General features: G+C 43.4%; 1 protein-coding gene and 1 non-coding gene across 5 annotated transcripts in view; both read right to left on the bottom strand.

The window, feature by feature from the left end:
• SLC6A11 (solute carrier family 6 member 11) overlaps positions 1-21,897 on the bottom strand; it is a 121,450-nt gene that overhangs the window by 15,807 nt on the left and 83,746 nt on the right. For all 4 annotated transcript variants that reach the window (XR_003796603.1, XR_003796602.1, XM_029242109.1 and 1 more), the window contains exons 7-8: positions 16,496-16,599; positions 10,571-10,695 (exon numbers count right to left, since the gene is read on the bottom strand). Coding sequence is in view for 2 of the 4 variants with exons in the window: in XM_029242109.1 (XP_029097942.1) it covers positions 10,571-10,695; positions 16,496-16,599 (229 nt within the window). In the remaining 2 variants the exon portion in view is untranslated. The remainder of the gene's footprint in view (positions 1-10,570; positions 10,696-16,495; positions 16,600-21,897) is intronic.
• LOC114908219 lies at positions 7,653-7,757 on the bottom strand. Its single transcript, XR_003796911.1, has one exon. It is a non-coding gene; the product is annotated as a U6 spliceosomal RNA (small nuclear RNA).

Raw genomic sequence — 21,897 nt, 5'->3', positions numbered from 1 at the left:
ATGCATGCGGGATCTAGTTCCCCGACCAGGAATCGAACCCAGGCCCCGTGCATTGGGAGCTTGGAGTCTTACCCACTGGACCACCAGGGAAGTCCCTGGGATATAAATCCTTTATGAGGGAGAAGTATTATAAATATTTTCTCCAAGTCTGTGGCTTGCCTTTTCATTTTTTCAATTGTGTCTTGTGAAAATCAGAAGTTTAAAATTTTCCAATTATTTGTTGCTAGCATATACACAATACAATAGATTTTTGTTTATTATCTTTTTATCCTGTGACCTTACTAAATTCACTTAGTAATTTTCTGTAGTTTTCTTAGGCCTTCTCTATGTGGTCAATCATGATGTTTATGAATGAAGACAGTTTTTATTCTTCCTTTCCAATCTTAATCATTTTTATTTTTCTTGCCTTATCACACTCTCTAGGAATTCCAGTATTATATGGAATAGAAGTGGAGACAGCATACATCTTTGCTTTGCTTCAGATTTTAGGGTAAAGCATTTAATATTTAATAGCTAGGAAATTAACATTGGTACAATACTATTAATTAAGCTCCAGACTTTACTTATATGCCATCAGTTTTCTTCCTTATGTCCTTTATTCTGTCCCAGTATCCAATTCAGGATTCCACTTTGCACTTCATGGCTGTCTGTCTTTAGTCTCCTCCATCCTGTGACAGTTCCTCAGCCCTTTCCTGTCTTCCATGGCCTTTTGATGAGTACTGGTCATTATTCTGCAGAATGCTCCTCAATGTGAGTTTGTCTGATGTTCTCATTATTAAACTGAGATTATGCATATTTTTGGCAAGAAAACTATAGAAGTGATACTGTGTCTTTCTCAGTTTATTATATAAGGGGACACAGGATGTCAATAAAACTTAGTACAGGAGATGTTTACCTTGATCATTTGGGTAAGTTGGTGAATGCCAGTTTTCTCCACTATAAAGTTACCATGTTTCCCTTTGTAACTGGTAACCATCTTGGGGAGGATACTCTGAGATCATGAAAATATCCTCTTTCAAGTCAAACCTTTACCCATTGATTTTATCATCCATTGGTGGATCTTGCATGCAACAATTATCCCTATGGTGTTTGCCTAATGGGTTTATATTTTCTTCATTCCTTCTATATTTACTAATTAGAATTTTTCTGTAAGAAAGAGCTGCCCTGTCACACCCACTTATTTTTTCAATTTTTATTAATTTCAGGTATGGACTCCTGGGTACTTAGTTTATTCTAGGGGTCACAATCCAGTACTATCATTATTTATTTTGCTGTTCAAATTATCCCTGGTTTGGCCATTGGGAACTTCTTCAGATTGATTCCTGTGTCTTTTTGACATACCTCCAACATTTTTCTGAGTACTTTCTTATTTTAGGGGCACCATGATATGTTCCAACTTCATCTTGTCCTTCCTGCACTCAAATCAATTGCTTCTCCAAGGGGCTCTGGTTCCTTTCTAAATGGCATTTAGAAACCAAGATCTGACCACTAGGTATGCTCATTGCTACTGGAGTATTGTTGCTCACAAACCCTCTCAGCACACAAAGCTAGGAAACATGTATACGTATATTTACCCACACAAACATACATGCTTATGTGTCTATAACTACCTGTATAAATATTAAAACCATAAGTCCATACTTACACCTCCAATTCTAATACAGTTCATTCTAGCTTCTTTACTTTCCTTATTTGTAACATCTTTTTCAGGCAGTGAAAAATCTGCCTCAAATTATCTATATTGACTTGTTTGTTCAATCCTAACACAGCCATGTAATAGTTTAGAATTGCTAACCCACTTCCTTTTACCGACAAGGGTACAGTAATTTTTTTTAGCCTTACAGTTTCCAGTCAACATACTGCTTCCTGAAATTCACTTATGTTAGCTCTTTTCTTCCCCATTCTCTTAAGTATGGTTGCATTGTTCGTTTGTAATACAGTTAAGTTCGTTTGTCACTATTTGTATTACATTTTGGTTCCACCCACAAAAGGCAACTATTTATTTTGGGTGGTATGTGAAATATTACTGTGACTCTAAGAGTCAGAACTAATAAAGATATATACTCAGGGAAGGGGTGCTTCCTTCTCATCCTTACTTCTTATTCTTCCCCCTTTTCTATCCCTTTCTACCCACCCCTTCTGGTAACCATGCTCTTTCTTTTCTAGTTTCTCCTATTTATTTTTAAATAAATAAATAACAAGTTTATTATTAATAATTAACAATATTAATAATTAATATTAATTCTTAATTAATAAATAATAATTATTCATAAAACTTAATAAGTTTTCTCCTTTGTATTTATTTATTTTCTGTTTATTTTTACACAAACACACAGACATATTTTCTTTTATCTCCTTCTTTCTTACATAATGGGTGGAATATCATAGATACTTGCTTTTTAAACTTTGATCTGCATACCTATTTTTAAAAATATGCTTCAATTTCCATTTACTTGATTTTTTTATAGTGAATAAATGTTGAATTTTTCAAAGACTTTGTCAGTATCTATGGAGATAATTTTATGATTTATTTCATTTGGGCTATTAATATAGTGTGTGATATTAATGGCTTTCTTAGTGTTGAATCAACCTTACATTACTCCTGTAATAAACCCTACTTGGACATGGTATATTACCTTCTTAATGTGATTGTGGACTCTAATATTTTGGATTTGAGTTTGCTAATATTTTATTTAGTATTTCTGCATCAATACACATGAGTGATATTAATCTGTAGTTTTCTTTCTTTGCATTGTCTATTTGGTTTAGGTATCAATATTATACTTTTCATATAATAAGTTAGGAAAGTTTCCTCCCCTTTCAATGCTCTGGAATAATTTATAGAGCACTGGGCCTAGCTGGTTCCAAAGGTTTGGTAGAATTCTTCTGAGAAACAATCTGGGCCTGTTGTTTTTTTGTGGGGTAGTTCCTCAATAACTTTGTCTATCTCTTCTATGGAAATTGGCCTGTTTAAGCTTTCTAAATCAAATGGGGTCAATTTTAGCAATCTCTATTTCCCTAGGAAAATATTCATTTCATCTAGGTTTTCAAATTTATATGCAAAGAGGATTGCAAAATAATCTCTTATGATTTTTAAAAATGTCTTTTGCTTCAACGGTTATTTCCCCTTTGTCATTTCTAATTTTGCTATTTGCATGTTCTCCCCCCTCCTTTTATTTTCTTAATCATCTGGTGATTTGTCTATTTTTATTTCTAAAAACCTAGAATTTTAATTATTATTACTTTAACTTTTATTAGAGTATAGTTGATTTACAATGTTGTGTTAGTTTCAGGTGTACAGCAAAGTGAATCAGTTATACATATACTGATATATAAATCCACTCTTTTTTGATTCTTCTCCCAAATAGGCCATTACAGAGTATTGAGTAAAGTTCCCCGTGCTATACAGTAGGTCCTTATTAGGTATCTATTTTATATATAATAGTGTGTATATGTCAATCCCAATATCCCAATTTATCCCTACCCCCTGATCCCCTGGTAACCATAAGTTTGTTTTCTCTACCTGTAACTCAACTTCTGTTTTGTAGGTAAGTTCATCTGTACCATTTTTCTAGCTTCCCATGTATGTCTTAATATACGATATTTGTTTTTCTCTTTCTGACTTACTTCACTCTGTATGACAGTCTCTAGATCCATCCAGGTCTCTACAAATGACCCAATTTCATTCCTTTTTATGGCTGAGTAATATTCCATTGTATATATGTACCACATCTTCTTTATCCATTCCGCTGTTGATGGACATTTAGGTTGCTTAATTTATTACTGTTTAAAAGCCAGATCTACTATTTTTCTATTTTCTACTTCATTACTTTCTGCTTTTATCTTTATTATTTCCTTCCTTGTGCCTTCTTTTAGTTCATTTTGTTATTGTTTTTCTTATTTTTCTAAACAGGGGATGTAATTAATTTATTTTCATTCTTTCACTTTTATTGATAAATGTGTTTAGTAAAGTTTTCTCTTATTGTTAGTTTATTTCTATCTCTGTCTCCTTGCATCTCCTGCAGTTTTTGCTTCATAAAGATTATTGCTGTGTTATTTAGTGCCTACATTTGTGTGTGTGTTATATCTTCATTGTGAATTGTGGCTTTTAACATTAAAAAGCATCCTTTGTCATGCTTAATGCATTTGGGCTTGAATGCTACTTTGTCTGATATCAGAACTGTTATCATCATCTATCCCTTTATTTTTAGGCTTTGGAATCATTTTGTTTTAGATGTGTCTCTTATATACAGCACATACAGGCATACCTCAAGAGATGTTGCAGGCTCAGTTCCAGACCACCACAACAAAGTGAATATCACAATAGAGTGAGTCACATGAATGTTTTTGGTTTCCCAGCACATATAAAAGTTATGTCTACACTATACTGTAGTCTACTAAGTGTACAATACCATTATGTCTAAAAAAACAATACCTTAATTAAAAAATACATGATTACTAAAAATGCTAACCATCATCTGAGCCTTCAGTGAGTCATAATTTTTTTGGCTGGTGGAGGGTCTTGCCGCAACGTGGATGGCTGCTGACTGATCAGGTGGTGGGTGCTGAAGGTTGGGGTCGCCGTGGCAATGTCTTAAAATAAGACGACAGTGAAGTTTGCGGCATTGGTTGACTCTTCTTTTCCAGAGCGATTTCTCTGTAGCATTCCATGCTGTTTGATAGCATTTTATCCGCAGTAAACGGGGTATGCAGGGTTGCCACAAAGGATTAATTTGTAAAAAAATGCAGTATCTGCAAAGCACAGCAAAGTGAAGCACGCTAAAACAAAGTCTGCCTGTGCGTAGGTCTTATTTTCTGAGCCAAACTGAAAATCTTTTTCTTTTAATAGTTAAGGTCATTCACATTTATTGATATGATTGATATATTTGGTCTTAACTGACAATATATTTTATAATTATGTATATTTTTTATGTATCTCTATGAGTTGTGTATTCTTTGTTCTTTTTTTATACTTTTATTATTATTATTATTTTGGTATTTAGGAAGGTTTATGTTTTTATTCTAGTGGTTACTTTTATACTTGTACCTTTTTTAAATGCTCTTAGGCCCTTGTTCTCTTATGTAAATCTTTACTATCTGGCTTTCCAGGTTTCACCCCCAGTATCCTTTACTATCACCTATTGCTCATACATCAGTGAGCTCTTTCTACTGATATTTTCTCTTGCCTCCTCTACTTTTTGGTTAATGATTTCTACTTTGTAACAGTATGTAGCATATTTCTACATTAGTCCTCTATCTTTTTCCTCACCTTTGTTTTGGTCTTATATGTATACTTATATATATTTTAAGTGCTTACCATCAGTCCTATTTCTGAAGTTTTCCCAGTCGTTAATGGGTTGGATGAAGTTCACCCTCCGGCAGATTCTTCCACAGGGCTGAAGATTGTATAAGTCTCTAAGTTCTTGTATATTGAAAATGTTTTTTCTATAGCCTGCACATTTGAAGACATGGCCGGATATCAAATCTTTGGTTCACACTTCTTTGTGTGAATTTTTAAAAAATGCTGCCCCATAGTTGTCTTGTATGTGAGTTTTGAAAAGTATGATGCCAGTTTAATACTTTTGCTGTTATAAGTTATTTGATCTTTTTTTGCCTGGAAGGCTTGAGGATTTTATCTTATCTTTGAAATCTAGTATCTTTACTAAGATGTCTTGGAGTTGATCACTCTGGGTTAATTTTCCCTAGTACCCAAGGAGTCCTTTCAATGTGTATATTCAGCTCTTTTTCTGTTTCTAAAAAGTCTTCTTGGATTATAGTTTTAAATATTACCTCTGTTCCATTGTTTTATTTATTTATTTTACTTTAGGGGCTCTGATAATATGAATGTTTTCTTCTTTGCTGGTCTTCCCTCTACTTTTTTGGAGGGATCATTTTTACTTCTTTACGTCATTTTCATTCACTTGGTTGTTTTCCTTCCTTTTAAAAATGCCTTTTATTAAGACTATTCTCCATTTGATACTTTGCAATTTATTCTTCATTTCTTATTTATTTTTTTTTGCAGTACGCGGGCCTCTCACTGCTGTGGCCTCTCCTGTTGTGGAGCACAGGCTCCGGACGCACAGGCTCAGCGCCCATGGCTCACGGGCCCAGCCGCTCCGCGGCATGTGGGATCTTCCCGGACCGGGGCACGAACCCGTGTCCCCTGCATCGGCAGGCGGACTCTCAACCACTGTGCCACCAGGGAAGCCCTATTCTTCATTTCTGAGATAACAATATCTTTCATTTTTTCCCTGATTTCAATCAACCCCCTTTTCATTCATTCCTGTTCTCCCCCTCATGCATTTGTTAAAATTTCTGGTTCAAAGAGTTTTTTCACATCCTCAGATGCTTGTTTGAGTATATTTAATTCTGTTTGGAGTGTTGACTTACAATTTTCTTCTATTTCATGGTTGTTTTTCAGAGGCACAGTGTGGTTCTTCATAGACACGTGGGAACTTTCTACTCCTGATTTTCTATAGTAGTTCTGCAGGGACTTGACTTTTCTCCTGTTCGTGTTCTTGGGTATTTTACAATAGTTCCAGCTTAACAGCGCCCTCTTCTGCCAGTATTGCAAAGTCCAGGCACATTAGCAGCCTTTTGTTCTGGTGATGGGGGAAGGGTGAGCTCCCATTTTCACACCCTGACTTTATGGTTCTCTTTTGTTTTGCAGGTATTTACATTTTAGCCCCTTTTCTTGGTTTCCCTTCACCATCTCATTGTAAAAGGGTGTTTTTCCTTTCTTGTTGCCTTTTTTCTCCCCAAGAAGCTTTGTGTTTCAAATCGTACCTCCTTTAAAATGTTCCTGTCCCTTTGAAATGGTCCGTGCCCCTTGAAATCACACCTACACTGAATCCCTTCTCTGTAGTCCCAGCTAAGGGATGTGTCTGGATCCTTCAGGTTTAGAGTAGATTTAATCTTTCTGGTGGTTGCTCCAAATCACTCTTAGGTCCTTTCACTAGCCTCTATCTTCTGTCTGTCGCACAGTTTTTCTCGGTTTGCCTCTGCGGTGGAGACTGTGAACTGGGATTGGTGATTTTTCTTTCTGTTAGTTATCTGCAGCTTCGACATTTTCTGCTTCAGATTATGCGGGGGGCATGGTTTTCTGTAGAATATTCTTTTCCCTTCTTGTTTTTTTCTTTTTTGGGGAAAAAAATGGGGATATATGTAGCTATATAGCTGTCGTCCTCAGATACTCTTACTTTCTCTAATTTTTAAAAGAGTTTGTGTAAGAGGGATGTTATTTCTTCTTTAAACAGTTGGTAGAACTCGCCAGTGAAACCAGCAGGGCTTGGAGTCTTCTTGGCAGAAAGATTTTTGACAATGAATTCAATTTCTTTTCAAAATATACAGCCATTTAGTTTTTCTATTTCTTCTTGACTCAGTTTAAGTAAATTATGGATTTTTAGGAATCTGTCCATTTAATTTACATTAAGTTGTTCATGATATTTCCTTATTCTCATTTTTAATGTCTACAGTATCTGTAGCCATATCTCCTCTTCCATTCCTGATATCAGTAATTTGTGTTTTCTCCTGTTTTCTTCCTTAATTAGTCTTGCCAGGGTGTTATAAATTTTGCTATCTTTTCTAATACCAAATTTTGGCTTTGAAAATTTTCTCTATTGTTTGTATGTCTTAACTTTACTATTTATTTTTAAAATATGGAACGCTTCACAAATTTGCGTGTCATCCTTGCAGGGGCCATGCTAATCTTCTCTGTATTGTTTCAATTTTAGTATATGTGCTGCTCAAGCGAGCACACCTTTATTATCTCTTTGCTTCTACTTACTCTGGGTTTAATTTGTACTTTTTTTTCAGCTTCTTCCGATAAAAACTTTTTTTACTTTAAACCCTTCTTTCTAGTGAGAGAGTGGCATGGACATATATACACTACCAAATGTAAAATAGATAGTGGGAAGCAGCTGCAGAGCACAGGGAGATCAGCTCGGTGCTTTGAGACCACCTAGAGGGGTGGGATAGGGAGGGTGGGATAGGGAGGGTGGGATAGGGAGGGTGGGAGGGAGATGCAAGAGGGAGGGGATATGGGGATATGCATATACATATAGCTGATTCACTTCGTTATACAGTAGAAACTAACACAACTAGCACAAGCAATTATACTCCAATAAAGATGTTCAAAAAAAAAAAAAAAAACACCTTCCTTCTAATTAGGTAATTAAAGTTGTAAATTTCCCTGTAAGAACCTGCTGAGAAGGGTGAGTGGGGGGGGGCTACATACTTACAACATGCAATTTATCCAAATGGCGGGAACTCCTAAAGGGGATCTTGGTCTGATTCACACCCCTAACCATAGAGCAGGCTTACCTGCTTGGCACCAGGAGTGACACAGGAGGGTGAAGCAGAAGAGGCTAGAGCCAGGCTGTACCACCTATGGGCTGTGTGGCCTTAGGGGACCCACTTCATGCTCTGAGTTACAGAGTCCTCGTCTGTAATGGGCAGTATAAAGTCCAGGACTGCTGTCTATGTGAATGACGCCCCCTGGAGTTGTGCAGGGCATATTCTGCACAGCCACAAATGCAGGCCTTGATAAAGCATGCCTTGCAAAGGTGCTATGAGCATTTCATGAGGTAGTATATGAACAACCACCCCAGGGCCTGACAAGTGAGACACAGTAAATCAATTATGGTACATCCATTCAGTGGAATACTACACAGCCATCAAAACTCATGATTGAGATCTTTATTTACTGTGGCAGAAAGCTCTCATGCTTTATGGTGAATCGAAAAATGCAACCTAATATGATCTAGTTTTCATTAATATAGATATAGCTATGTATGTATGGAAAATCCTGGCAGGAGAACCCCAAAGTGTAGTGAGATTCAGATCGGAGACTTTCCTTTGTCAATATTTCAGCATTTTTCTACAGTGAATGTGCTTTCAATTTGAAATAAGAAAAAAAAAACAATAAAATTTATTTCTAGCTGGCTCTTTTGCTTTCTCTCCATGACTCTTCTCTGAGCTTCATCTGTAAAACGGAAATAACGATAAAAAGGATAACAATAGTGCTGTAGATATCCTATAGCACTCAACACCTGAGGTGGGAATTAGTTTGCTCATTTTACAGAGGAGGAAGCAGATTCTCAGAGAGGGCAAAGGTCCCTCAGAGAGGGCAAAAGTCGCATAGAGAAGGTAATGCTGCCTCCTCACAGGGCTGCCCCATGTTTTAATGCGAGGGAGGAACATGAATGTTTTGTGAAGTGCGAGGTGCCTGCCCCCAGTGGGCAACGGGATGGAGTGGTGAGAGCATGGCCTAGATTAAATCTAGCCCTGTTCTTTCCAGTCTGTGTGACCTTGGATAAGTGATGGCACGTCTCTGAGCCTCAGCTTTCTCATCTGTAAAGTGGGGATAGCAAAACTGCCACCTCGGAGGGCTGAGTCGAGGATCATATGAGACAGTTCGTGCCCAGAGCAGGCGCTCGATGATTGACAGCTTCGATCATATTAATATCCTCTGGTCCAGCTCTGGCCCCCTGATTTCAGCAGGGACTGTCTGTCCCTCTGACAGACACCATGCAAAGGAAGGTGGAGCCCATGTGGTCATGAAGCAGAGCTTGGCAACCAGCTTCCTGCCCCAGTGTCCACATCTACCACCCTGCCCAGCTTGATGGGTCAGAGTGGTGCTTCCCTCTCTGTGCGCGCCAGACAAAAGCAGCCGCACCCTAGACTAGTGTATTCAGTGGAGGGAACGAAGCCCCAGGGGTGCGTCATGACAAATGGAGGGCGTGACCAGCATTGAGTAGATGGAGGCCAGGGAGGCTGGGCCCCCTGTGACGCTCCTGCCTAACTGTCCTACCAGACATTCTTGCAGGTGAAAACCCTATTTAGATGTATTGGAGGTGAGAGGCTAACTCTGTTATGGAAACGCAAACTATTTTTGTACTTTTAACTATACATTGAATTTTCCCAGAATTCAAAAAAATGTAAATCAAGGGGAGAGTTATTCACCATTTTGCACAATTACCTTCGCAGCAATAACCCTACCTGTGGTGTGTTTGATACAAACACATGTCATCTTACACTAGGAATGTCACACTCGTGGTGATTCTACATCTAGAACAAGGAAAGGGAAAGAGGTCCTCCAAGCAGAGGGAACAGCACGTGCAAAGGCCCTGGGGTGGCAGGGAGGGAGAGAGAGATGTTGCAGAAGTGAAAGCAGACCACAGTGTGGTGGGGCAGAGTGAGCACAGGGGAGCAAGGTGGAGGGTGAGAGACCGCAGGAGCTGGGCAGTGCAGGGCCTTGGGGGCCACACTGAGAGGTCAGCCCTAGGAGAAGCCAAAACAGGCAGTTCGTCAGGGAAGGACATGTCCAGGTTTGCATTTTGAAAAAAAAAAAATCACTCTGCAGGGTCAGAGGTGCATGGAACAGAGGGGACAACAGGGGAGGCAGGGAGGCCGGTGAAAGCTCCTGTGGTCGACCAGGTGACGGTTCTCTGGGCTGGTGGCTCCCTCCCAGGAGCCTGGTTTGTGGATGGACAGTGGGCCCCCTCCTGAGACCTGAGCCCAGGAGAAGAGCGAGTTGAGGAAGATCATAGTTCCTCTTTGGCAAACTTACCTGACTCTGCTACCTCGGCGATGGGCACCCCTTGCTCATATGCCATGAATCCCAGGACTGAGAAGATGGCAAAGCCGGCTATGAAGCTGGTGCCGCTGTTCAGGCAACAGAGCATGATGCAGTCCCTGTGGGAAAGCAGCGAGAGAAGCTTGGGTCAGGGTGGGTGGAACCAGTGCAGTACTGGAACGTTCTGAGCACCATGGCTGTCCCACTGCCTGAGGAAGCCCTTGTGGTTCAGAGAGCGTAGGTGGCTGGCCCACGATCACACAGCTTGTCCTGCATTTCTAGAAGGTAAGGTAGGTCACAGACCAGAAGCATGGAGAGGGGGTGGGAAGGAAGGGAAGCTGGCAAGTGGGAAAATGCACAACCGGTGAGGAAAGACTTGGAGACAAACCATCACTCCTCCAAATTCCTGGTAGGAGAGAAAACCAAAGGAAGCAAGAGAGGGTTGATTTTCTAGGAGCTCAAAACATGAGGATATAAGCCTCTGAGAGAAAGGACTGCTTCCCCGACAGTGGAGCAGCCTTGGGAGACACACCCCTCCTGGCCCAGCTCTTTACCAGAGTGGCATCTCCCAGACCTCACTGCAAGCGTCTGCTCTTCTGCTGCGAGGGGCAGCCCCTCCCAGGCCAGACTCCTCATGGGGGCTTCACCAGAGCAGTGACTGCTCCCTGCTCTTGGGAAGGGTTCACAGCAAAGAAGCAGCAGCATAAAGCCGTGATCAAGGAGATTTCAGACTACAAATGACAGGGTTTTGCCAAGATGAAGAAGATGGAACCCTCACATCCGGGTCCCTTCAACCTCGGGCTGTGCATCCTCACTCAGATGGGTCAGGGAATCAGCCTCTCAGGATCTCAGCCGCCACAGAGCGTACACATAGGAATCGGGCTTACAACACCTGTGATGCTCCACTTCAAAGGGAGGGGCTCTGGGTGTTTTGTCCAATCTCCTCCCTGAAGCATGACCAGCCTGGAGCATCCCTGCAATGGCGGCGAGCTGGCCTCTGCTCCCACCCTAGCAAGCAGGACCAGTCACCTTGCTCCGTGGCGCTTTTCTTCCCGGACCGCTCTTGCCGCTCACAGTGTAAGAACTTCCTCATGCTGGGTTCGACCCAAATCCACCTCCTCTGGGGAGTTTTAGTTCTACCCTCCCAAACAGCCTAAAGATCTGAAGATATCCCCTTCAGATCCCCCTGAGGTTTTAGCTCGCTCATTTAGACCTCCCAGTTCCCTTATCAGTGTTCCTCATCCTGCTGGTGATCTGAAATTCACTCCAGCTTCTCCAGACCCTTTTCCAATGTCACATCCAGGACTGAGCACCAGACTCAAGAACAGAGCAGGACTCTCACCTCCTCTTCTCCTGACACCATACTTTTTGTAATGCAACCAAAGGTTACACTGATGTTGGTGACTGTGACCCCCAGTTGCATTGCATTGCATTGACCCTGGGAATCAAGGGCATGGTGGAAAGAGCATTAGACTGGGGGTCAGGAGCCTTGGGTTCCAATTCCCCTTGCAATACCTTCTCTCTGGGCCTGACCTTACCAGCTATATGACAAGGTGGCTTGGATAAGAGGGTCTCTTGGGCCTTGTGATTGATTAAGTCATTTTTCAGCAAGTGGTCACTTCCATACCTTCTTCCTTGGGGTAGAGTATATTTCCCTGCCCCAATGACTTTGGGCTTAGCCACGTGACTTGCTTTGGCCAATGAGCTATCAGCAGGTGTGACACAAGTGGAGGCTTGAGATGTGCTTGTGCAACTGGTCTTGTCCTTTATCCCTTCTGTGATGTGCCATGAGAAGGACTTTTCCAGGGGAGCTGCTGTCCCTGCAGCCTGGACCCCAGAATGTACACATGGAACAGGCTTGAGCCTGGCCTGGACCCTGGAGCCAAACCTGCCCAACCCACAGCCTGAAGGAGAGAGTGCCCAGCTGACCAGCAGACTGGTGAGCAATAAAAGCGAATGCTTGTTGTGGTGAGCTACTGAGTTCTGGGGCTGCTTGTTACACAGCATTCTTGTGGCAGTGAGTGACTGATACAGGTCCCTTTAAAGAACTCTTCTGGCACTGCGGACAGAGGCTGGGCTGGCAGGCCTGGAGACTTTATCTGCAAGACTGATCACCTCCTCTCTAAGGGAAATTCAGCTCAGCCCAGGAGGGCAAAGTTATTCCTAAGGCTGGGGTAAATCTGCCCTGCATGCCTGTTTCTGGCCCCTGACTTATCCAACAGTCCAAAACAAGGCAGCACTGGTGAGCAAAGTTTTTTCTCCATAGCCTCTCCATTCTGGAATTCTCCTGTGTTTTTTGGACCTGCAGTGTTGAATATTGTCACTGAATCCCGAGGCCCAGGGAGGATAGTCACACACTCAAACTCTTTTGTCATCTGCTGGGGAAGCTGGGATGTGAATCTAGTTGTCTCAAACACCAAAGCCCACTCTTTTTCTAGGAGCTACACAGTAACAATGCTCCCTAAGAATTCAGATTTCTAAATCCTGACTTTTGGAAAACAATCTTTGGGCGTCCATGTGGCTGTTGAAAACAAATGTCCCTTATTGCAAGGTTCCCCGCCCCCCCTCCACCCTGAGTGACTTCCTCACATCACAGAGGGACAGAAGCTCTGAGCAGACCCGAGGTGCTTCCAGTCCTGTGCCCTGCACCCCCTTCCTCGGAGCACCCCAACCTCCAAGCAGAGAGAGCTTAGCGGCCTGTGTTCTGAAGTGAGGATTTTCCCCATCTGGTTTGCTCCATCTCCAGCCCTCTAATTCCTTCCCCACGGGGCACCTTCTAGGTGAAGAGCTACGTAAGAAGCGCTTTGAAGTTGGCAGGAGCTGAGCTGGGCTTTGAAGACCTCCAGAAGCTATTATGCTGTCGGAAGACAGGGTATTAATTTACTCCCTCTGAGTTGGGAAGATGTGCTCAGGGAAAAATTTGGAAACAGAAATAAAAGGAGCCCTCAGATTTTGCAATGTCACCTAGGGGATTTGCTTTCTGCTACTGACAGGAGGGGAAAAAACCTGCCTGTTGGAGGGGGAAGCAGAAGGGATCTGGGGCAGTCAGCATATTTCACCCACCTGCTTGGCGAGGAAGAAAGTTGCCATTGCCACTGCCCTGAGACGAGGCATGATATCCCAGCCTGATAACGACGCATTCTCGGCCAAATCCTTGTTGACTGTAGTAGTTGGGGAAGAACTGGCCAGGCCTGGGAGTGAGGGATAGGGGTGCAGGAGCCAGAAAGGCCCAGGTTCAAAGCCACGTTCCATCGAGCAAGTGGCCTAGCCCCGGTCTCCGTTTCCTCATCTGTATAATGGTGTGGCTCCTTCCTTGCTTCCTTACACTTCAGCCAGTGTTCACCTAGGCTTGAGGAATGGTGGTGAACAAGAGGACCCAGACTGTGTCCTCATGGAGCTGATGGCCAAGCTGGAGGTGATGGACAGTGACCTAGAGATTTCCACAACGCCCAGCACAGAGGGCCCACGCTGGACGCTGGCTGCTGATGTGCTGACAGCTGTACGCAGACAGCTTCCCTCTCCAGCATCCGGAGGGTGTCACACTCAACCCAGACCAGAGGTCTGCCCGCTGCTCTCCCTGTGCCTGCGCCCTTCTCTTCTTACCCGTGGTTCTATTTTGTATCGTGGCTGACAGTGTGCTACATCTCATTCCCCAGACCCACATCCTGTGAATGCCTTGAAGGATGAGAGGCTCTTCTGGACAAACTGGTCTGACCTCCCACCTCTCTAACATCCCTCTGTCCAACAGTCCCCAAATGACTTCTCTGCCTAACGGCCCAGGGACGGCAGAGCCCACTGGCTTCCGCTGTGGCCTCTCCTCCAGCATGTTGGATCTGCCCCCTTTCATTGCCTTGGTTTCCCCAAGTGGCAGTCTCTATAGACTGTGTGTATCTCCAAACGTAGCGATTTGGGCATCTCACACTTAGTGACACATACAGCACACGGCTGACTTAACAAATGGGTTGGTAAAGCGATCACAAAGCCAGCTTTCAGGGAGGATGCAGTGGAGTGGTAGGATAGAGATTAGAAGAAAGTGGCCAGAGTCAAGGTCTACCACACCTAGCTGGAGGAATGACATCCATGAGCCTCAATTTCCCTCCCTCGAAGATGGGGATAACACGGGAGGGACTTCATCACTGACAAAAGTTCTCTGAAATGATGCTCCCACTCAAGCCACACAACAACCAAGTGACAACCAAGTGATGTGGCTGTCACGTCCAAGTTCCCATCCCACCAACAGACTGTGACATGGTCCCTCTCACTGTACCCTCACCTGCATCAAACAGGGGTCATTTTTAGACCATAGCTCATTTGCTAGTTAAGAAAAATAAGCTCATTATTTTAAGAGTGTGTTGCTGATTTTTCTCTTGGTGTTTTAGGGTTTTTCATATGGGCCTGTTTGTAATCTTTAGATATTAGGGGTGCCAACACTTTGAGTATCATATTATATGTTGCTCGTATGCCCTTTAACTTGGTAGATGATTTTCATGTTTTGCTTGGAGATGTAATGCAGGAGGTATATAGATAGCATTTGTATTAATGTGACTTTTTAAAAATTATAAAAGCAATATGTACTCAAGAGTAAAGACAAGGCAAAACAAAACATTTAAATTGTACAGGAAGGTATAGGTAGAAAAAGCCTGTCTCCCTATCTCTGACTTCTGTGTCTCTCTTCAGAGATGGCTCTTTTTAATAGTTTCCTCTGTATCTTTCCAGAAATTTAGAAGTTCTAGATATTTATGTGAATCAATCTGTCACTTCCTTCCTGATTTAATGATTTTGATGTTTCCATATCTTTCCCATTAGGAAAACAATATTTTACTCCTCATTTTAGGATGGCTTTCTTTTAAAAAATATTTAACTGTTGAATCAATCTGACACTTATTATGGTGCATATGTGGGGCCAGGTGAGGATCTATTCTAATTACTTCCACCAAAATACTTTTCCTATCTCAGAATTGTTTGCTGAAAAACCCTTCCTTTTCCAATGAACCTGTGTTCAGGGACGGCTTCACTGCCATTAGTCCACAAGTTTCTACATTAGAATAAGGAGCTCTGTAACTCGGGGGCAGAGATGTGCTGTCCAGCCTTCTCTGCGTATTCACCACCTATGACCAGGCACTGATTCAGGGGTGCTGCGACCTCAGCCAACAGGCCACTGGCCTAGAGTTAAGAGACCAGAGTGCAAAGTTCACTTCCGCCAGGCACTGCTGGGTGACCCTGGCCAAGTCCCTGGGCCTCTGCGGACTCAGCCTCAGGGTAGAAACCAGGCTGCAGGCACGAGGACCAGGCAGCCAGGGTCACACACCCTCAGGCTCACCTCCCCATGTGGGCCCCTTCCCCACGCTGGGTGCGGCCAGCTGCAGGAAGCCAGGGAGGGAGGGAGGCCTGTCCAGAGAGGGGCGGCAGGGCACTGGCCATTCCAAGTGGGACTGGACAGGACCCTACAGTCAAGTGTGAAGAAGCAGGAAAGAAATTCCTGAACAGAAGGCAGAACAAGGCCCTTCGTGTCAGAAGACCTGGGTTCAAGTCCCAGCATTGCCACTTACTTGCCATGTAACCTTGGGCCAATCATTTATCCTGGGATAAAGCTTTGCTGTATAGGGTAGGATGGAGGCCTGAATCCCATTCCCGGAGTAGACTCACTTTGCAGCCTGGAACGCACTCTGATCATGTTTATTATTCTCCTAGCTCCTCTGTTGGACCATTCTTTGACCCTGGGGTGGGGAGAGGCTGACAAATAGCCCAGGGTCCTCTCCAGTTCCACCTGGAATGGCTGGTGCCCTGCCGCCCCTCTCTTAACAGGCTTCTTTCCCTCACCCAGACCTGCAAGGTGAGAAGATGACCGTGAACTAGCCGGGCAGCATGGAGGGCTCTCGGGTTTGGTGGAGAGCTGGCAGGGCCTGGGGAAATGCTCACCTGTAGCAGTTGTTGTTATAATCGTTATAACTTCCCAGAGCAGTCAGACAACCCAAGCAGATGGCATAGGAGAAAAAGATCTGCGTCCCAGCATCTACCCAGACCTGTAGGAAGGCACAAAGAAGTTGGCAGAAAGAGAAGTCAGATGTGCGGCGAGGGGGTGGGTGGGTGGGATGGCCCTGTTCTCTGAAAGCCCCCACCCACACCCAACCTCCAAAAAGACTCCACAAAGGGACAATCAAATGTCCTCATCTCAGGAATGCATCGTTTTCAGAAGTTCTATTCTTGGGGTGATTAAATATAAACGGCCTTAGTTAAAACCAGAATTTTCTGGACTTTATGGACAGTAGTTCACCAAATAGCAAGAATTTGGGTTTTAGGACTCTGCTCCAGCTGTGTGACCTTGGAAAAGTTACTTAACCTCTCTGAGGCTTAGGCTCCTGAACTGCAAAGTGGGGAATAAACTTCCCTCTCAGGACTGCTGAAGCCAAAACAAGTGATTTTTCTGCTTTGTGATTAAGACCACCACGAGAAAAGCTCTCTCGGGTGTTTTTGAACTCACAGAGCTTATTTACCATGTATAACAGGGGACCATTCACCATGGGGCCCAATTACAATGAAACCCCATTTTTCCTACAGGTCTGGAGGCTTCTCTCACTCTGCCCCATGTGCTTGGCCAGAGGACAGGGAAGTGAGATGGGGGAGGCCCTCCCACCAAATCTTTACCACCTTTCCAAAGAGGTGCATTTGGGCTTCCTATGTGATACACGTGGAAACTACTTTCTTAGTCTCCAAGCTTCCCTCCAACAAAACCTGCTGTGGAAGGCCTGACACGCACAACAGGAATTACGGTGGTTTCTCTAACACTCCCCCGGGCTCTCTTTGAGCCCTGCTCCTAGAAGCTGCCAAGGAAAATCCACAGCTAAAACCCAAATGCAGCCGATGAGACTGGAGCTTGAGAAGCAGCCGCCATCTAGAGAACGGGGCAACTTGCTCAAGACCACACAGCTGGGAGCGGCAGACGCAAGTCCAAGGAGACACACCTCTAGAGAAATGTGTGTAACCAACCCCAGAATTTCAAAAAACCTCTAGTGTAGGGCTTCCCTGGTAGCGCAGTGGTTGAGAGTCCGCCTGCCGATGCAGGGGACACGGGTTCGTGCCCCGGTCCGGGAAGATCCCACATGCCGCGGAGCGGCTGGGCCCGTGAGCCGTGGCCGCTGAGCCTGCGCGTCCGGAGCCTGTGCTCCACAACGGGAGAGGCCACAACAGTGAGAGGCCCACGTACCGCAAGAAAAAAAAAAACCTCTGGTGTAACCCCCCACCCAACACAGGACTCTCTTCTGAGTACTTCTGACAGAATAGTCTCTGCTTGACTACCACCAGTGATGCGGAGCTCACTACCTTTTGACACAGCCCCTTTCTTTTTCTTAAGAGAACTCTGACCATTAGAGCATTTCTTAAAATGAGAGAACATCTCCCTTCCTGTTTCCCTAGCTCCGGGGCCACACCTCCCTCTCCCCTGTGGCAGCACTTTAGAGATTTGAAGAACCCTCTGGAACACAGCCTTTTCCAGGCAAATTATCTTAACTTCCTCTCTCTTGGGGATTTGATTACACAGTACAGGTCACTCTACCCTGGATTTGCTTGCTTGTTAAATCATTCAAGAAACATTTATTAAAAGTGAAGATCACAGTGCTGCTTTTCAACCTAAAAAGTGGTACATTGTCTTCCTCTAAAAAGAGCCTTCGGGTTCAGTGTCTCAGCGCTAAATGAGGAACGCAGGGAAAGCTCTTTCATGAAGTGTGTGTATGTGTGTGTGTGGAGGGGGTGCCAGCAGATCAGAGCGGGCTGAGACACGGTGAGGAGGAAATGGGAAGAGGGAATATTAAAAAACTTTTTCAAGAAAGGGGAGTTGGGGGGACAGGGTGGTCGTGAGAGAGAAAATAATTTAGGGAGGATTTTTTAAAAAATAGCAGAAACTTGAGGATGCTTAAATGTTGACAGGAAGGGCCCAAGGCAAAAAAAAAACAATGTTGAAGATTTGGGAGAGAAATGGATGTATTTTAAAGTCCTCCTGCTGTGCCTCAGTCTCCCCATTTGCCACCTCAGTGCACTCCCTTTTCTCCTCGGTAAGGCCAGTAAACCATATGGAGAAGCAAAACACAGGGCAGCTCCTAACCCAGAAAGCAAAGCCGGATCCCAGCAGCAAGGTGCTGGGATGCTCAGCACTCGAACACGCGTGGTTTCTAAAGCCTCGGCAAACGGGGCGCCCCTCTCCCCAGAGCCTTCACGGAGTGCACAGACCAGAGTGAGAGAAGCCTCCAGACCTGTGGGAAACCTGGGGGCTTCAGCATAACTGGGCCCCATGGCGAATGGTCCCACCCTCCCCACATGGTAAATAAACCCCTCAGGGAGTTCGAAAACACCCAAGAGAGCTTTCCATCCACACGTCCCAAAGATGGGGCCTCAAACCACGCTTTCCACCTGCAGGGGATTTTTCTTGCAGTTTGCTCATCGCACCCAGCACTAAAACAGGCATCTGCTGTTTTTGCCCACCCGGCACCCATCTCCCCTTTCCAGGTAACAGCACCCCAATTTTACTTTGAGAAACCAGCTCTTCCCCACCCAGGCCAATCAAAGCATTTCTCTTGGCCACAGTGACTGGTTCGGGGATGAGCATATGATGCAAACCAAGCCAATGAAACTCAATCCTGGGACTTCTAGTGGAGCTACTGCAAATGGGACACATTCTTGTCTCTTAGAGATATTAAGCTTGTAACTGCTGGGGGTCATCACTGACCATGAGTGAAGAGTCTGCCTGAGAATAAAGCCAATGCAGAGGAGAGCAGAGTTTAGAGCAAAGAAAGACTAATATTGGAGATATGACTCAAGTCCCTGGATCCAGCCACACCTGAAATCAGGCCTACCTGAGTGTATTTCAGTTTGAGAGGCCTATAATTCCTCTTTTTCTTAAGTCAGTTTGAATGGGACTGCTGTCACTTCAAGCAGAAAGAATTCTGACTAACGGCAACATTAAGATCTTAGAAAAACCTAGGGGCTCTAAGCCCAAATTCTTCAATCAATTCTGAATTACCAATGACCCAGCATTTATTGAGTGCCTTCTGTATGCAGAACCCTGTGCCAGGCTCTGAAAGAGGTACTGTACAATTATTTATAGCACTCCATCTCTGTCTGCAGGTGAGATAAAATGAAACATTCAGAGAACAAGATACCCAGTACCTGGGAGTGGTAGAAGAGGGGAAAGATTAACATGTGCTAGGGCAATCAGAGAAGGCTGTCTGGAGGAGGCACACCTTTAAAGAATAGAGAAGTGATGAAAGAGGACACATTGGGTATGGAGGGTCACGTGAGAGAGGAATGTGTTCTCAATGATTTTTTTTTTCTTGTTCCCCTACCTCTGTAGGAAAAAGGCTGTCATTTTTATTCAGATGATTACCATTAAATCAACACCTTTATACAATACCCTTAGCCCTCCCCCTGTTGGCTCTCTACTATGAGGAATATTGAAATTAGCCACATCTTCTCTTTCTTTCTTCCCTTTCCTCCAGAATCTAATTTGAAGAAATATTCATTTGTTTCCAGTTAATACCTAAAGGCATTCTGTGAAGTTACTTTACTTTTCATATACACACTCCCTTCTCTCCCAATTTTTAATACTTGTACTGTATCTGCATTATCAGAACATACAAACATTTCATATTATTGTCCCCCTTTTGCCATTATTTAGTGTGAGTTCTACAGGTGACTATAAATTTAATGCTCACCCCCAGCCATTATGTTAATACCTCTCCAGTCAGTTTTGTTGTAGCTTGTTCTCTAGTAAATTCCTCTGGAAAGGCTTATGGGAAATATATTTCCTGGGTTCTTTCATGTTCCTAGCAGTTGATCTGTGGCTTTTGTACCTGAAAGTTGGTTTGGCTGCGTATAAAATCCTTGGTTCTCTTTTTCTCTTCCTGAGTACTTTGATGTTGCTTAGTTGTCTCCTGGCACAAAGTGATGGGGTAGAAAAGTCTGACGCCACTCTAACTTGTTTCCCCTTATAAAAGCATTTACTCTTTTTGTCTGAATTATCAACAGGTTTGTTGCTTTCTCTTGGAAGTCCAATAATTCTAATATTATTCTAATAAAAACATGTCTCAATGTTGATTATTCTGGGTTATTTTTTCCCAGGCTTGTGATATACTTCTTCAAGATGCAAATTCGAGTCTCCTCTTTTATTTCAGGGGGAAAAATTTCCTGAATAATTGTTTTTAGTATGTGTTCTCTTCCATTACTTTGGATTTCTCCTTTGGGGACTTGTTTGTATGTTGGATCTTCTTTATTTCTATACCTAACACTTTTTCTTACATTCTTTAAAAACTTTCTTCATTTGTTTTTTCTTTCACAAGCTGTCCTTCCTGTCAGCTCTCCTTTCAAATATTCTTTTTTGCCTAACAATTTCATTTATGCTAGTGTTTCATAGCATCTATTGCTTCTTCATTTCTTTTAGCTTGTGGTGATATATTAAGTTGCTGGGTCTTTGTGGAATGTGTTCCTTATCTGTAGGAACACTATTCTGCTCCTAATTCTTTTTCTTATAATATAGCTTTGTATGAGACTTGATCGCAATCCTTTTCTGGTGCTCACATGTAGGTGACATGCTTTTTTTTTTTTTTTTTGGTACTCTTAGTAGGAGGTTTTCTTGTGTAGATTTTCTGGCCTCAAAGGTCTAGAGTTGCCTCTTCCGACAGTACCAAAAAGTCTTTAAAACTATAGCCACACGGAGAGTACTTTCTGAAATTACTATTCTCCACTCTTATCCAGAATTTCTCTTTGTTTCCTCTACTGTCTTTGTCCTGCTCAATTTGGATTCTGCTTTCAGTGGTTTCTCCTCAATGTGGGGGTCCTGTCTGACCACAGAGCCTCAGCTGGTCAGTCTGTAGAGTTCCCAGGTCCCAGACCCCTGCCTGAACTTCCCACAGTCCTCTCACACTCACCTGTGACTTGCAGCCTGAACACATCCCTCCTAGTTTCAGCTGACATTCTCAGATGGGTGCACCAACCTTCTATTCCCAGTGCCCTCTCCTTCTATGGGTGAATACATGTTAGAGATTTATGGGTTTCCTGTCTCTCAGCCTTCCGTATCCCTTTGCCTTCCTCTTCCTCTACCTCTTCATCTTCATCTCATCCCATAGAGTGGATACCATGCAGATGTTATTGCTGTTGGTATTTGACCCTACCTGTTCACCTTTGTGGTTCATGGAGCCACCTAGTTATGCTGAAGGTACCATCCATATGCTCTTTGGTTTACTATCCTAGTTTCTCTGTTTAGGTGTGGAGATTCTGGAAAACTAAAAAAAAATTTTTTTCTGTTGCCATCTTGCCTCCTTGGTTCTCAAGAC

This window comes from Monodon monoceros, unplaced genomic scaffold (assembly GCF_005190385.1).
Source record: "Monodon monoceros isolate NGI ecotype Baffin Bay Population unplaced genomic scaffold, NGI_Narwhal_1 Super_Scaffold_3, whole genome shotgun sequence".
Taxonomy (NCBI): Eukaryota; Metazoa; Chordata; class Mammalia; order Artiodactyla; family Monodontidae; genus Monodon; species Monodon monoceros.
This window is presented reverse-complemented; position numbering and strand designations above follow the sequence as displayed.